At 33.9% G+C, this 16,446-nt stretch overlaps 3 protein-coding genes and 1 long non-coding RNA gene across 6 annotated transcripts; 1 reads left to right on the forward strand and 3 right to left on the reverse strand.

The window, feature by feature from the left end:
- Positions 1–88: 88 nt before the first annotated feature.
- Positions 89–1,779, reverse strand: LOC140173302 (uncharacterized). Its single transcript, XR_011861816.1, has 2 exons — positions 988–1,779; positions 89–562 (listed from the first exon to the last, which is right to left on the reverse strand). It is a non-coding gene; the product is annotated as an uncharacterized lncRNA (long non-coding RNA).
- Positions 1,780–2,024: 245 nt separating this feature from the next.
- Positions 2,025–5,343, reverse strand: LOC112800179 (alkylated DNA repair protein ALKBH8 homolog). 2 transcript variants are annotated; one of them, XM_025842314.3, is made up of 8 exons: positions 5,074–5,343; positions 4,468–4,784; positions 4,256–4,357; positions 4,038–4,124; positions 3,678–3,803; positions 3,235–3,525; positions 3,032–3,097; positions 2,025–2,578 (listed from the first exon to the last, which is right to left on the reverse strand). In XM_025842314.3, the coding sequence occupies exons 2-8, from the start codon at positions 4,765–4,767 to the stop codon at positions 2,522–2,524; spliced, it is 1,029 nt and encodes a 342-aa protein (XP_025698099.1). In that variant the 5' UTR covers positions 4,768–4,784; positions 5,074–5,343; the 3' UTR covers positions 2,025–2,521. The 2 variants fall into 2 exon arrangements, with proteins under 2 accessions (XP_025698099.1, XP_072052367.1); XM_072196266.1 differs by having other exon boundaries at positions 2,507–2,578; positions 3,235–3,434; positions 3,773–3,803.
- Positions 5,344–6,356: 1,013 nt separating this feature from the next.
- On the forward strand, positions 6,357–7,332 carry LOC112800180 (putative receptor-like protein kinase At3g47110). Its single transcript, XM_025842316.3, has 2 exons — positions 6,357–6,625; positions 6,717–7,332. Exons 1-2 carry the CDS (start codon positions 6,511–6,513, stop codon positions 7,142–7,144), a joined length of 543 nt encoding a protein of 180 aa, XP_025698101.1. The 5' UTR covers positions 6,357–6,510; the 3' UTR covers positions 7,145–7,332.
- Positions 7,333–7,385: 53 nt separating this feature from the next.
- LOC112800178 (rop guanine nucleotide exchange factor 14-like) lies at positions 7,386–14,721 on the reverse strand. 2 transcript variants are annotated; one of them, XM_072196268.1, is made up of 9 exons: positions 14,320–14,486; positions 13,367–13,553; positions 10,936–12,361; positions 9,915–10,301; positions 9,451–9,605; positions 9,283–9,357; positions 8,914–9,183; positions 8,473–8,820; positions 7,386–8,110 (listed from the first exon to the last, which is right to left on the reverse strand). In XM_072196268.1, the coding sequence occupies exons 3-9, from the start codon at positions 10,937–10,939 to the stop codon at positions 7,730–7,732; spliced, it is 1,620 nt and encodes a 539-aa protein (XP_072052369.1). In that variant the 5' UTR covers positions 10,940–12,361; positions 13,367–13,553; positions 14,320–14,486; the 3' UTR covers positions 7,386–7,729. The 2 variants fall into 2 exon arrangements, with proteins under 2 accessions (XP_072052369.1, XP_025698096.1); XM_025842311.3 differs by lacking the exon at positions 10,936–12,361 and having other exon boundaries at positions 14,320–14,721.
- Positions 14,722–16,446: the final 1,725 nt, after the last annotated feature.

The following is a 16,446-nucleotide window of genomic DNA, read 5'->3' on the forward strand; positions in this document are numbered from 1 at the left end:
TCAATAATATTCTCTTTGTAGGCATAAAAATCTGTGGTAGTGAGTTTTGGTTCATTCTTAAAACATGTATGGAAAGAGATGGCCACTATTTGAATTCCAACGAGGTTTAAAATTCACGTTCATAAATCGCTTCTCTTTTTTTTTTTTTTGGTCAAATGGATTGGACAACTCCCGCATTACATCCATACACCCATGTATTACACACTCACACAACTCACTCACACACACTACATGGGAGTACACATAAATGGTGGTTCTATATTCCTCCAGGAGGACTTGAACCCGGTGCAGCTCTATGGGAGGCACACAAAGTGTCCATCTAACCCAGGCCTCGGCTGCATAAATCGCTTTTCTAAATTGCCAGTGCAAATTGTGAAATCAGTAAGAGAGTATTATCCAACACCCAAATGTATTTTAGTACAATATTTTGGAGCAGAGAAAGATATGAAAAATAAACTTTGCTAAAAATAAAGAATCATGGTCTTCCAGAATAACCCCATTGTATTGTCATGTAATATCGGTCCGTTCGAGTGAAACCACATTTCATCAGCAGGATGAACACCTGCATAAGATCACAAAAGAAATCCTACTTAATATTCAATGTACATCAGGTCATATTCACATATTCTAATATAAATCTTTGGTGCACCTATACCAATTATTTGAGCTGGTACAACAAATGACATGGAATGCTAGCCCCATAACCACTTGAAATCTGGGGTTAACATTCGGCACCAATCTCACAGAAGTGTAGGGCCTTGGAAGTTGGAAAATGGAGGCAAGACAGAAGAGAAAAGAGTCTGGCCATTAACACTACAAAGCCTGGTGTTGACCAAGGTGTGGTTGTGGAGAACCGTGGCTTATTTAGTTGACTATAAAGGATTAAAAAAACCACCCTGAAGCTCATACACGTCCTTTTCATGATTCTTAATCAATGCGTTGTATACATAAAACATCTAAGAAAAAACAACTAAATACAAAACATACCTCGGCAACTCTCAGTGTCATAGATATTTGATGCGTTATGTTGTAAGCTTTCTCCTTCCCTTTGTAAAACATTATTAAACTACTCTTCCACCTACCCATGACAACACTCTAGAAGACTCATCCTGTTGCTCAATCTCCTCAATTTTTTCACCAATTAATCTTGCTTCATCATTGATATAGGAACCATCTTTTTTTTGTGCACTTTGATCCATAACTCTCCTCTACCAACTCTTCTCCCTTTTCTTCATACTCTTCTTCCATCCGCGGTGCAAAGCTTTTCAAACCACCAGTGTGGGTATATAGTTGCTTTGATCGATTAATCGCGTTTTTTCTGCACTTCTCCTTTGTCTCAGCTTCGGCGGGCACCATCTCCAATGCTCTCGATCAATTCTCGGCGGACGTTGCTCAATGTTTCTTCGGTCGTAAATGTTGGCTCGTAAGCTTTGCTTCTTTCCAATACTTCCCCATACTTTTCAAAATATTTTTCTTGATAGTTCCTTCACTATCTTCATCAAAGTAGAAAATTTGCTTGATGCATTTATTATAAACCTTGTCTTTAGTGGTAATTTTACGCCAATTTTTTTCATAGATAGAAAACTTTCCATAGTCAGATCCCAACAGACCAAGCATGCCACTCAACAGTCCTGCTTCGTCTCCAATTGCTAGCTTTGCACTCTTAAACTTGAGCACGATCTTCCTACCGTTAGGCCGTTCCATAGCCTCCCTCACGCTTAGTCTTGCCGGCTTGATTGTGCCGTCAGAATTGTCCAAGACGCAAGACTACAGAGTTTTGAGCAATTCTGAAGGCACAATCACACCGGCAAGACTAAGCGTGAGGGAGGCTATAGAACGGCCTAACGGTAGGAAGATCGTGCTTAGGTTCAAGAGTGTAAAGCAAGCAATTGGAGACGAAGATGGACTGTTGAGTTGCGTGCTTGGTCTGCTGGGATCTGATTATGGAAAATTTTCTATCTGTGAGGAAAGTTGGCGTAAAATTACCACTAAAGACAAAGTTTATAACGAATGCATCAAGCAAATTTTCCACTTTGATGAATATAATAAAGGAACTATCAAGAAAAATATTTTGAAAAGTATGGAGAAGTCTTGGAAAGAAGCAAGGCTGAGGTTGTACGATGCTTTTTACGAGCCAACATTTACGACTGAAGAAACATTGAACAAAGTCCGCCGGGAATTGATCGAGAGCATTGGAGATTGTTCCTTAACTGTCATGCCCGCCCGCCGAAGCTGAGACAAAGGAGAAGTGCAGGAAAAACGCGATTAATCGATCAAAGCAACTATATACCCACACTGGTGGTTTGAAAAGCTTTGCACGGCAGATGGAAGAAGAGTCGGAAGAACAAGGGAGAAGAGTTGGTAGAGGAGAGTTATAGATCAAAGTGCGCAAAAAAAAAGATGGCTCCTATATCAATGATGAAGCAAGATTAATTGGTAAAAGAATTGAGGAAATTGAGCAACAGAATGAGTCTTCTAGAGTGTTGTCATGTGTTAAGGTGGAAGAGTAGTTTAATAAACATTATCGTTGGGAGTCACAATACTGAGGAAATTCACATTCGCATGCACCTGTTCTAACCTGGTCCAAAAAAGAGTTGTTTTTTAGAGGACAAGTTTATCCAGGAAAGAAAAACCATGGAACAATGAATTAGTTACTAACTATATAGCAAACGAGAAGTTAGAGGCACCAACAAATCTCCTAAGATTATACGAAGGTTATGGTGAACAATGGCCATGCAAATTGTTCTACCATTTGACGCATGTGTTTTTAAAGCTGCTAATAATTGGTTTTAAGGAAATATTCTACAGGAAAGATTGTCTATGTCAACTAATTAGAACAGAATATAAAATAAAGAATGGAAAGTACACAAAAAGCCATAACCACAAACGACGAATATTCTTTTAACAGCAAGCATTCTTTTAATTTCTTAGGCTTGCCTTGAGTATCTAGATACTGAGTCGCTACAAGTAAAATATACTAAAGGGATAAATGTGGTGTTTCTATGCAGAGAAACATCAATAGCCCACATACCTTTCGAAATGTGAAAGAGACCCTTCTTGATGCCCTTCTGATGACTCTGCCGTTCACTTTGTCAACCTGTGGGAGAAGAATATGCATTTAGGTTTAAAATTATATCATCAACATACACCCTCAATGTGGTTTAAGCAAGGGAATCTAGTATTCATATTATGTGCTAATAATAGAAAAGTGTAATCATTTACAGAACATTAGACCTTGTGGTGTGGAATATAATGGTTCCATGCATAACGTGCTTCTCCAGACAAGAGTAGCAAAGATCGAGGGGGTAGATAGATAGCCTTCCTTAAAAAAATTGAATCGTCTTCCGGACTTCCTCCTTCTGAAACAGCACTTGAGGCAACTTTAGTATGCCAATCACCATTCTCATATTTTCTGAACTCCATTATACAAGGCCCTGATAATGAAAGGCTGAAAATTAAATCTTCGAATGCTGAATGGGTATCTATATGGGGGGACAAGCCCACCCCAGGAGGATACTCATTTACCTGTGCCATATTTGCCAACGTTCAAACTTAGAACAGCAAACATAAAATAGTGTTCAAGTAGTACGATATAAATATAATAACTAATTTGTTCTTTCCTCAGGAAGGAATATAAAGAATAGCATCTAAGATTTACGAGCATAGTAGTAACTTACAGTAAGTTGGTCCAAAACAATATGTTCAGCACTCTTGAAAGTTGGACATGATGAGATTCTTTCAAGTATTGGAGAAACAAAAGATGGAAGCTCACCTAAGCAATGCCTTGTATTAACATTCCTAATCTGTACAGCAAACTCTATTAGAAAGGAGAATCAAGATTAATCAATATTCTCAAGTCATTCAGCAACCAATTGTTATGAATAACAAACATTTCAAGTTAGGATGGAATGTAATCATAAATTCTTCAAAAGAATTATTTAGCTGACCAGAAAATGATTAGATGCCCCAAGCATTTTGGTCTGACAGAAAGTAACCAAAAATGTAATGAGAAGAAACAAACGATCCTCAAAACTCACATCGTAACGAAATTCATAACCATAGTGTTGAACCCTTCTTTTGGAAAGACTGTTCCAAGGCCGACTGTCAACAGCTTGGAGTAATTCCTAAGAAGATGGAAATACCCAACTTTATAAATGTGTTCCAATTTTCAATAAATTACAAGAGAGGCAGGAATACAAGAGAAATACAAATATGCTACTCAACACTATTCACATGGTAGTAAAAGACTGCTAACCTCTTCTTCTTTAGCGCTAATGAAGTTGTGCACTAGGTAAAGTCCCGGAATACTCAATTCCGATGCATTAATAGATACTGGAACCATGTCACTAACTTCATCCTAAACAAGCATGTGAACTCATGAATACTACTCTGAAAACTCAAAATAATTCATGCTATAATGAATGCAGCACAAGAACCATTTTCAAAGGAAAAGCTTAGAATCTAGACCTTTGGAGTTGGCTGAATCACTGAATAACGAATATGCAAGGACCTTCCTCCGAGTTCAGGACATGAGGTTCCATCTAATGCCTTGAATGCAGATTGTGCAGAACCCTCTTCAGAGAAAGACACAATGACACGTGTGCCACTCTCATCAGCTGCATAAACCCCTTTGAGCTCCCCAAATTTGCAGAAAACAGATGCAATGTCATCATGGGAGATCCCCACAGCAGGTCCACAATTTGCCACATACAGGTTTGGACTCAGTTCAACACCATTCTTGGGACGCCCAAACCTCGGCAAACCCATCAATGAAAACAACAAAGCTGCACAAAATAAAACCACATTAGGATTCATATAATACAATAAAAAGATTCAAAATTTGCCCACTAAAACAGGTTTATTTTAATCATCATATTGTTATCAATTATTACTTCTTCTTTTGGTTTCAACTTTGTATCTTTTACAATGGAGAACGAAAATGTCTCGAGTTCAGTGATTTTGGTGAAGGAGGAAAACAAAGAGGGAACATGAATCACCAGGAATGAGGATAATTAAAACATTAGGGTTTATGATAAAGCAGGTAGAATGCAAATGCAAATTATAAGAACATGCCTTTGAATATCGAGAACTGGAATGAAGTTTTCAATTTTGACCGATTTGGGGAATGTCTTCAGCTAGTTTTGGAAGACGCTGAGGGCAAAGAGGGAGCAGTAGTATGATGGAGGGCAAAGAGGGCAAAGAGCGAAAAGCTTGAAGCCGCATTCAACGAACCCAGAATCATAATCGAAGAGAACACGATCTAGGGTTTAAGATTTAGGATTAATATAATATATATATATATATATTGTGATGATTTATATTTTTCTAAAGTTTTTCTTCAATTCTATTTGGTCTGAACTTTTCTAAGATTAATTTGATGGGCCATTTGATATGGCCCGGGCCCAAGCCAGAACTTAATACATTTCCACAATTCCACATCAAAATCCATGTACTATATAGGTAATGTTTAGTACTTTACTTAACCAACTTGGATTAATTTAGTGCTTACCTTATTATTTGTTTAAATAAATACTAAGAGTTTGAATCTTATTTTTTGTATATAGCAAAAAATTTAAATACAGTTAATTTTATATAAAATTGATAGGTAAGAGTTATTAAATAATTTGACAGTTTTGATTAAATTATTATCTAACGATTCTCATCTATCAACTTCACATGAAGTTAACTGTACCTGAGTTTCCACCTTTACATATAGTGACATATTTTTATATGAAATTCAAATATGTGACGGATTAACTATTGACTTGTTGAGTTGAAAGATAACCTAAAAAAATATGTTTAGTTAACCTTAAATATAGTGTATTAATTGTATTATTTTATATATTTTTAATAAAATAATTAATTATATTGATAATTAAATTCGAATGCTTGTCTATAGCAAAATGTAAATAATTCTAAGCTTCACTTTTTTGTGATTTTTCTTTTTTTGCTAATAAATCAAGAATTAATCGGTCACTAAATCCAAGCACTAAAATGTCAAAAATTTTAGTCTTCTTAGAACCTTGGTAAATAGTAATTGGCCCAAACTTCAAATACAATTCATCTGTATTTTTAATTCGATTTTTTTCATGAAATTGTTATGGATATTTGAAAAATCTTCATTATGTAGCATGGTCTTGTCTCTTCTCTTTCCATAGTCACACATCGGCGAGATTAATAATCTACTTGACTCTTGATTATAGCAACAATATTTTGAGGTGTAATATGTGTGTTCATTACCTTGAGACTCTAGTATTTAAGTCCTAGCAGTAATAGAATTAAGGAAGAAACATGTGCTTCTCTTCTTGTGGCTTCATATATACAAACAAAAGAAAACCCACTAAAAAAAGGCTTCTTGTTCCTCAACCATGCATATGAGGCAGTCTTTCTCTTTTGTTTTACCCATATTTTGTCACTACTTTTATAAGCTTACCATGTTTTGTCCCAAACACTAGTAGTAGTGCCCTTCATTGTGATTTAAAGCCAAGCAATGTTCTTCTTGACAATTCCATGGTAGCTCATGTCAGTGATTTTGGCTTAGCAAGGTTGCTTTCAACCATTGGAGTGTCTCATATTGAAAGTAGTATAATTGGACTAAAGGGAACTATTGGTTATGCTCCTTCAGGTATCACACAATTTTGAAACCTTATAGTAACCTGAACCTTCATGTTTTATATATACAGCTTCAAGATAATAACTTTAACTTTGCATTTCAGAGTATGGAATGGGTTCTAAGGTGTCAATTGAAGGTGATATGTATAGTTTTGGATTTCTAATTTTAGAAATGTTAACCGGAAAAAGACCAACAGATGAAATGTTCAAAGATGGTTACGATCTTCGTAGTTATGTCGAAATGTCACTTCCACATGACATTTTGAACATTTTGGATCTAACTATATTACATGAGGAATCAAAACAAGCTGCAACAAGAATTGATGAGGACCTAATAGGCCTTATGCATGCTAATGCAGAGAATTGTTTGCTTTCACTCTCTAGGGTTGGACTTGCTTGTTCAGTGGATTCACCAAATAGAAGGATGAGTATGGTTCATGTCATACAGGAACTGAATCTGATAAAAACTACTATTGGTTCTGATAGCTTAATGGAGGCTGAGGAACCAACTCAAACTATTGCTTCTACTTGAGTGATTTTATCTTTCTATTGCTACTTTTGATTGTCTTTCTTTCTGCTCATCTTCTAAGTCCGGCCTCCAAGAAAGCTTTTTCATTTTAGATTTTTACCTTTTTTCAATAATTCTATGTGTAATTTTCATTCTGTAAGAGTAAACTAAACTTTTTCTCTCTGAAGTTATGTGATAATTATTACATTTTACCTTTTGCTTTGTTATGCTTATATTGAAACCATAACTATAGCATGTGAACTAATTTGAACAAATATTAACAAATATTGACATTTGAATAAACATACCCAGATTCCTCTTGAATTTCAGGTTGTTGAAATTTGAACTTGTCAAATGTTAACAAATATTGAAGCTCAAATCACTAACTAATTTGTGAATTCTGAAACTTGGGTATGATATATAAATATTCAATTGTCAAGTCATACACATGAAACTCAACAATATACAGAAACAACCTACGACTAGGATTGTGCAAAGTTAACTATAAAACCATCCAAAATTTACGAGAAGGCAAACCTACTAGTTTGCTTCTATTTTTACCAAGTTTATATAGTAAGATTTACAAAGGATGGCTATGGAAAGCCACTGCTATGGGGAATTTTGAGCAGAAATACTTGCACAAGCTTCCCTGCCAATGCACCAAACTCGGCTCCGACTAGGAGTAGCCGATACTGAGCTGGACTTGGCATCAATTGATGAGAATTCTATATCAGAAGTACTGCCACAACTCGATTCGCAGTACTGATGATCCAATTTGTTCATCCTATCAAGTAAGGAGTGCCTGATATGTGAACCAACCACCCATGCTTCGGAGAGGTTCGTCAATGCTGGGGAGCAGATTGAGGTCGCTGGTGAGTTAGGATTGCTTAGAGAATCTTCTTGCAGTATATCTCCAATTCTAGAGAGGATGCTGAAGGCTAAGTTTCCAAGAACTCTGGAATAAGCCTCCAAAATGGACTGCCCAATGTCCTACATAAGTAGACACAGACAAAGGTTATATAGTTCTTGTTTTTTTGCTTTTCTTTTTCAAGAAACTTCACAGAAAATCCTGTCTTTTTGTTCTTATTTTGTATTTTCATTTTTACATCACAATAAGGGTAATAGGATAAGCTTCCGGCCCGCAATAAATTGGATGCTTTTACTTTTCTTTTCAATTGTTTTCTCTCTTTTTTATTTTTTATTTTTTTTTGGCTTGAAACTGTATATGGCATTGACTTGTTCAAAGTATTTTTGGAACAAACACATAGGCAGGGCTGTGAGTGAAGCAGATAAAACCAAAATACAAAAAGATTGCAGCTTGATTTCTACACTACTAATAGTACAAAACTCACCTTGCCATATTGAACTTTAGTAGCATCAAGAAATGTTTGAGGAAGGTTTGGATATCTGAGTTTAATCAGCTGCAAAAGTGTTTCTGCCCGTTCTAATAATAACTCCATTTTATCAACCTCTGACATAGAGTCTTTCCCAAAAGACCATGAAGTTCTAACTGGGGATTTGCCATTAAGTTGTTCTGCAATTCTCTGTTTCCATGAGAACATAGCAGCTTCCAATTTGTTAATGGTGTCAAGGGCGTAATGCTCAGATTTTAGATTCAGGGATTTAAGCATATCTTCTGGAGAGCTTGATTCAGCTGTCAAAACCTTGTAAAGTTCCTGTCCAAGGTTTGCCTTTCCAGACTGTGACAAAGAAGACATCAAGCAGATTTAGTTACAAGGCAACGTACTCTAACAGCATTGAAATTTCTTGAAAATGTATCACTAGATTTTCACCTTTGCAAGTGCATCCTTAATAATATCTGGCACAGGCATCTCATGCAGCACATTTTCATTGATAGATTTGGCAGCCTTGAACACTTGACGTAGCACCCTTCCCTGATGAAGCAGCCTCTTCCTTGCAGTGTCCGAAAGGCCGGTTCTTGGAACTTGGGGTGACGGAAGCCACCACCTTTTGCTTTGCTGTGAACTCGTGCTCCTCCCTTCGGCCCTGCTTCCTCCCTCTGCATACCAGAATTCAGTATCTACCATCGAATCTAGTGCCTCCTGTACATTGGAAAACACCAAAACACAAATAGAAGTCTTGGTAAGTCATTTGAAATTTTAAGTCCAAGGTCAATGGATGACAATAAAGAGATGACATACAATAAGCATGGAGTCCAACTTCTGAAGTGCTGGAAGGTTCATGTGGATGTCTGCGCGTGCTTTCGGGGTCATAATCTGAATAAAAGAGATCACTCACTAAATTCAATATAACGCATTATACGAAAAGAAAAATTACAATCTTTACCATCATGCTTAAATATATTATACCTCAAACATCCCTCCATTGGCACCACTTTGCTTCGCAGGTACTAGCTCAACCATGTAGTTGGTAGGAGACAGTAACCAGTCCATTTCTCTTCTCCATTTGCTCTTCCTTTCTTCAGATAGAGGTTCCAATTTCCAAAGCTCACCAAAAATTGTCACTGCATAGGTTCATTAAGTAAGCACTTAGATTGGCTTAAAAAGGAAACCAGAATAGAAATTATTAATGAATGAGCAACAGCCATGTACTTAAGTTAAGTTCTATGGTTTAAATTCAATATATGGTTTATAATATTTTTATTTTATTTTTGTATTTTTGACAATTGACATAAGAAGCATTAACTAGCCAATCCTTCTGTCTGCGGCTGTGTTAAAACCCAGAATGAAGAGTTTTGCTGGCAAGTGGTTCTACCTAACTCAAGCAGAATTGTGATGTGATTATTAATTATTCATATGAACTCGGGGCAGACCTGCTAGGTTTGTGATGGCATTCGACAGCGCCAAAGCTGTGTTGAGTCCCTTGGTTCCCCCTGTGACATCTTCACCTAACAACAGCTTTGAAAATTTTTCCTTCATGGCTTCCACATCCGAATATTGGATAGCATAAGAAGGTTTCTCTTTGGCATAAAAGTGCTGAGGACTTTCCGCGAGTTCCCATACTTCTTGCTCATCCCTTTTCATTGTTAAGCATTTCGAAGAGAATGATCCAAAAGCATCTTTGCTGGACGAGCAAGTAGTGGAATCATCATCTTCAAATGAATCAGTTATGCATCCATCTCCTCTGCTTGTTCTGCTTTCATCTTCATATGACTGATTATTTAGAATGCAACTCTCAAGTCCATTATACGTCATTATCCCTGAAAAAGATTTCGTTCTAAATTCATTAAAAACTGTGATTCCAAGCAGTTGTTATACTTAGGATTGAAAATTAACAATGTAGTTAAAAGATTTAGAACATAAAAAAGGCCTTGCTGTCAATGTTGAAATAATACAGGAATATATTCTCTGCTGCTAGACAAGTATGCATGCAATGCAGGCATAAAGCCAAACGTTACATAGCATTTTTTTAAACAATTAGGACTCTGGTATTAGAATAACTACATTACATGAATATAATTAATTGGTACATTAGAAATAGAAATCTGAATTATTTATAATTTCATTAGCTAGTAGCACGATACATCTAAGAAATAGCACTAATAAAGTATAGATCTCCCAATAGAAGACAAAAAGAGCCTTGACAAGTGGTTGGATAGAGTTAATTCTATCATGGAGAATGAATAATTCAGATTCCCTCACTTCTCTGACACACGATTATTGTTACCTCCAAGTTCATGTAAATTTTATAAGGCAACCTATATCAAGATTGACTAGATTACATGTTATGCTGGCTAGCCAAAATCCATATATTTTTCCAACCACTATATTGTCGCAAGCAATAATGCAACGGTATTTACACATCAAAGTTATAAAAAATAAATATAAATTTACCCATCAAAGTATTCGCACATGAGACAAACAGATAAGGGCATAGCCATCACTTCCCCATCTGTCAAATCTGTTCAGAACCTTGCATGTTTTACATCATAAGCACCAAGCACGTAGTCACATGCAACTATTTATCAACGACTCTTTACGTCTTCAACAAAAATAATAATCATTTTGGACATAGAACACTAGAGTTGAGAATACAAAGAGACAATGGAGAGGGATATAAGATAGGTAGTTTGTTTTTGGAAGATTTATTAGAAAGTTAGGAAATTTTTTGAAACAAAAGTGATACATAAACAACGGATTTTGACTACTATACTAATTAAGAACTTGATATAAGTTCCATAAAATACATATCTCTATTATTTTTTAGTGTACTTGTTAGTGTAGATGTATAGTTATCTAAATAGATTGTTTCCATGGCATTTATGTTTTTTTTTTAATCATTATGAAAAATTAGAGACACTTCACGATTTATAACATAGGGTAAATTAAAATTAAGTACACTTAAGATAATACCCAATATTTGGTTTCATTTGTCTCTAGTTAGGAGCAGATGAAAGTTGTTCAGCAACATGCATAACCCGGGATTTATGCATGTAGGACAAAGATTCCAAATGGAAGTGAGAAGTTTCGGGTGACAATAATGACAGGATAGAAACAACAAAAGCTCATGCAGTTGAAGCCAAACAGATGAAAAGAAAGAAAGAAAGAATCCCCTAAAATCCATAGTAGAAAGACCAAAGGAAAGAACAAGAGAGAAGAATAGTAGGGCAATGAGTGGTGCGTCCCCACTCCGAACCTCATTTACTTACTTCAGTTTGTCAGAATCAAAGGCAGAGAAAGAAAGAAAGAAAGAAAAGTAGATAGTAGTTGCGTCTAATTAACAACACTATCCTGGGCCCCATGCCACACCTACATGTCGGTCATTAGACTTTTCACAATCAATATTTTCATTACTTTAGGGACACAAACAATAAAAAAATAAATACAGTACCCAACTTAATTAGAAACACAAAAATGCTACCTTTCATTTGGATCAAGATCCTCTAAAATGAAAAAATTGGTAAAATAGTAAATTAAAAAGTTAAATATTTTTAAATTAAGATAATGAGAACACATTTTATGAAAGTTACAAACGATTAACCCATCACTTTATCTCCTTTGATGATCCAAATTCGTGTAAACAAACGCTTCTGCACTACTATAGCAGTTTCGTTTTCTTTGTTCTATTTTCACCATGGCAGCATGACTCTTGTGATTGTTCTTATCTCAAACAATAAGAGGAGCCATGTCACAATCTGAAATAATGGATCGAAGCAAACGGTTTGAAATTGTGGGGTGCCACCATTTGCCTCAGGGAAATTTTGATAGAGAAACCTCGCCGTTGTGGGAATATCAAATATAAATTGGTCCCCTTCCCTTTCTTCAAACCAAATAAAAATGTATGAGAAAGAATAAAAGGCTCCCAACGTAAAGATCCTAATTTCTACACTTGGCTGAAATTTCAGGATCAAGAAAAATTATATTGAATGGAGTAGGTGAAGATCTACAGTTAAACTCGTTAGCTTTAAATAATTGAAAGAACTGTATGGTAATAACTGGTCAAGCTATACAATTAGAAAATGAGGAAGTGTCCTCAAAGTCAAATTTACCTACTCTGAGTGGAAGAGTACAACTAATTAACTATTTAGGATCACGGTTGAAGACTAGATTCATTCGCTTAATTAATTTCGATAATATATATTATGATCTCAATTTATTAAAAAGGTGGTGTTACAACTTACAGCAGATAGAGAAGGAGTGAAATTTATTATATACGAGGCTGTGACAAGTTTGATTAATTAATAACTTAACAAGCCCTGCAATCAAGTGAACACTAAACCTATACTAGCTAGGAATATAGTAATATAGTATCATGAATAAATAACTTACTGGCCGCATGAAATTGTAGATATTGATTTCAAATTCAAATATTGCTTTCTTACTATTGTTGATGAGAGATAATAAAAATAAATGGATAAACATACATTGCCTGCTTGAACCTTGAAAAACATTTAAATCTGATCAATGGGTTGGTTGCTTTTATTTTAGGGAAGATTCAGAGAAATATATACCACGGCAGAGACGTAATAATTTCTTACTTCCATTTTAGAAAACTAGCTTAGTCATGAAATTATTTTAAGTCTCTTATAATGTAACATGGGAGAGGCATTGTGAGACAGAGGTATCGGCAGGTAGTGGACCCCACAACTCTCTTTACATGTCTTTAATGTTAAAGACTACAATAAGAAACTCATGTACTAATTAATCGAAGTGTTATAATGTGTTATATTATAAATACCTAAAAAAACAAAAAAACAAAACAAAAATGAATAAATAAACAAGTGAGTTATTACTTATTAGAGTATGCAAGAGAGTATGAACTTACTTTGTTGGTCATCAAAATCAATGCTAATTTTCCATTGTCTAGAGCAGCAAGCAAGTTTGTTTCTCATGGTGAAGATCCCTCTTTCCTTGTTGCCCATCTTATCCCACGGTCTTTGTATAATAAGCAAGACAAGGTCACTGACTCAGTCTAGCTTCAATAACTCTTCCTCTGACCCCTTCACCCAACACTGTACCAAATACCATTACTCACCCTCAATTCTCAAACAAATTTTTCATCAAATTAGATATAATATTGTTCATAATATGGAAGTTAATTGAGTATTAATCAGTCAGGGTACAAGCACAATGGCATTGGCATCATGGGCCACCATGTCATAGTATTCCCTCAGCATTAAATTTCACAGACAAAGTCACGCTTGAAATAATTCCCACAGCACCCGGGTTTCAAAATAAATCAAATAAAATCAAATTCCACTACATGATCACAAATTTTACTCATGAATCCAATAATGCATACTCAATCACGTTATATTAGCCAAGTTATGATGTATAATTATGATACATTATGGGATGATTATTAGATTAAACTGAAATTTAATTATTTAGTTGTAGTTACTAATTAGTAATTACTAATTAATTACACTTTGGTTGTAAAGACTAAAGAAAGGAAACATAGAAAGAAAAAAAATAAAAATAAAAGTGTTGTTGGAGCAAAAGGTTACTAACATTAGTAACCTTTTTGAAGCAGAGTTGGTCAAAAGTTCAAAACCACAAATCAAACCGTCATAAAGCAAATCAATGGAGTCTAAACCATGGGTCACACAAATTCCACCCTTTTTCGGGTCCCTTAACAAAGATACCAGAAGAAAAAGTGGCATTTTTTCCCTTCTCTTTTCAGCTGAAACAAACAATCCCTTGCGACGCATGAGAAAGCTAACAATAACTGAACCTAAAACAGTGTAAATTAGAAAGAGGCAAAAGAAATGAACAAACCTGAGAGAACGAAACCTAGCATAGCATTGTTGATTGTAGAAGGCGAGTAAACAATGGTGGAACAAAGCTGGTTGGAATTGGAAAAAAAAAAGGCGTGTGTTGATTTTAATAGCACGAAAAATGAGAGAGAGAGAGAGAGAGAGAGAGAGAGAGAGTCGTTGAAGAAGGGAGAGAGGGAGAGAGAGGGAGAAAGAAAAAGAAGAGGAGAGTGAAGAGTGAAGAAGGCTCCTCAGCAGTAAGTGAATCTTGACCGTTGAAAATAGTGGTCCAAGTGAGTCAAACGGTGTAGATTGCGTGAGGGATTAGTTCAGAGGGGACGATGGTAGGGTGGGGCCCATGGGATAGCGCTCTGTCATTTCATTTGGTTCAAAGTAAAATATCATAATCATGGTCTTGCATTTCAAATTCAATAAATTATTACTAACCTATATATCACTCTAGCTATCTCTATGCATTCATTAATTCATTAATCATTACTAATAGTTCGATTTTAAATTTCATTTGTATAGTGTAGCTGATATTCTTTCAGAAAAATAGATTAATGATTTAGTAATTTATTTTTTTAGTCATATTTTAAATTTTTAAATGAGTAAAATTTACATATATATCTTATCTTTTAAAGAAAATCAAATATTAAAATATTTGTCTTTATTTAAAAATTAAAAGAATATAATAATTTTTGAATAAAAAAAATTGTTTGTTAATTTTATTTGATATTTTATTGAATTTTTCAAATATTGAATATTTATTGCCAAATAAAAAATTGTCTTCCATGAAGATTTAATGGGACATCTTCATAGTAATTTTATAATTTAATAAGAAACTAAATTATTTACCAAACTAGCGAATTGTGTATATAATAAATGAATAAATTTGAAATTGATGATGATTTTTTTTTCCTTTGAATAACATTTGGAGCTATATTTGTTTATGAGAGTCCTTTTTTATGAACATATTTCTGAATAATATATAGTACTTAGTTATTTACTATAGTTACATATTTGTTAAAAAATTATATAAAAAATATATCTAAGTTATCTTTATATGAAAAACATGATACGCTTTAAAATTTATTTTTATATAATTTACTAATAAGTATATGTGATACTTATTTTAATTTTTATTTTTAATAAAAAACATTATTATATAATTAAATTGAATCTCAATAAAAATAATATATTTTAATGGTGTTACTAATATAAATTTATTTTAAAAAAATTACAAAATTGTAAATACTTTTTTTTTTCATTAGCTTTTACATTTTATTTTAATTTTTTTAATTTGTTTTAGTTTTATCTTTAATAGTTTAGTCTACTCTTATTTTTAAGTGAGACAAGATATAATAATGTAGTGTACGTCAACTAATAGTTTTACGTATTAGTAAATATGTCAATATTTCTATTAATAGTACTAACACTCAATGGCATAGTTAAAATATATTTATAATGTTAGAAATACAATTAAAACAAATTAAACATTAAAAATATTTTTAAAATTTTTCAAAATATTAGAAAAAAAAAAGTATACTTTAACTTACCAAATGAAGTGAATCAAGTATTCAAGTGATAAGTGATACCAACAACTAAACATTGAGTTTCACTCAGAGAGAATGGGGCAAAACATTTAATGGATATAATTTCAAATTTCAAATTGTATATGAAGTGAGTTAAAATAATTAACTAGAATAGTATAAATGAGATACAAACATATATCCAATTAATGTCTTAAGGGTTTTCCATCTGATTATTATCAAATTGTTTGGAGTTGGTCACATGACTGATATTGACTTAGAATTAACTCAACAATTAATAAATAAACAAGCTAGATTCACATGCAAGAAACCAACCTAAACGTTATGAAATACAAGACATTAATAAATAAATAATTTTTAGGTAGACAATTCTAACGAATGAGTAGGATTTAAAAGAAGAACGTTCAGAATTCAAACTTAACGCATGGTTTATTATATATATGATAGAAAAATAATTTGTCAAAACCTGTGAGCCATAACACAATTAAGCATGCATATGCGAGTGATGTATGTGGCTGCATGCATACATTATTTTTTTAAAAATATTATTTATACACTAAAATTAATCATTAAAATCAGCTACTAATATATTTATA

Source organism: Arachis hypogaea, chromosome 5, assembly GCF_003086295.3.
Source record: "Arachis hypogaea cultivar Tifrunner chromosome 5, arahy.Tifrunner.gnm2.J5K5, whole genome shotgun sequence".
NCBI classification, from domain to species: domain Eukaryota; kingdom Viridiplantae; phylum Streptophyta; class Magnoliopsida; order Fabales; family Fabaceae; genus Arachis; species Arachis hypogaea.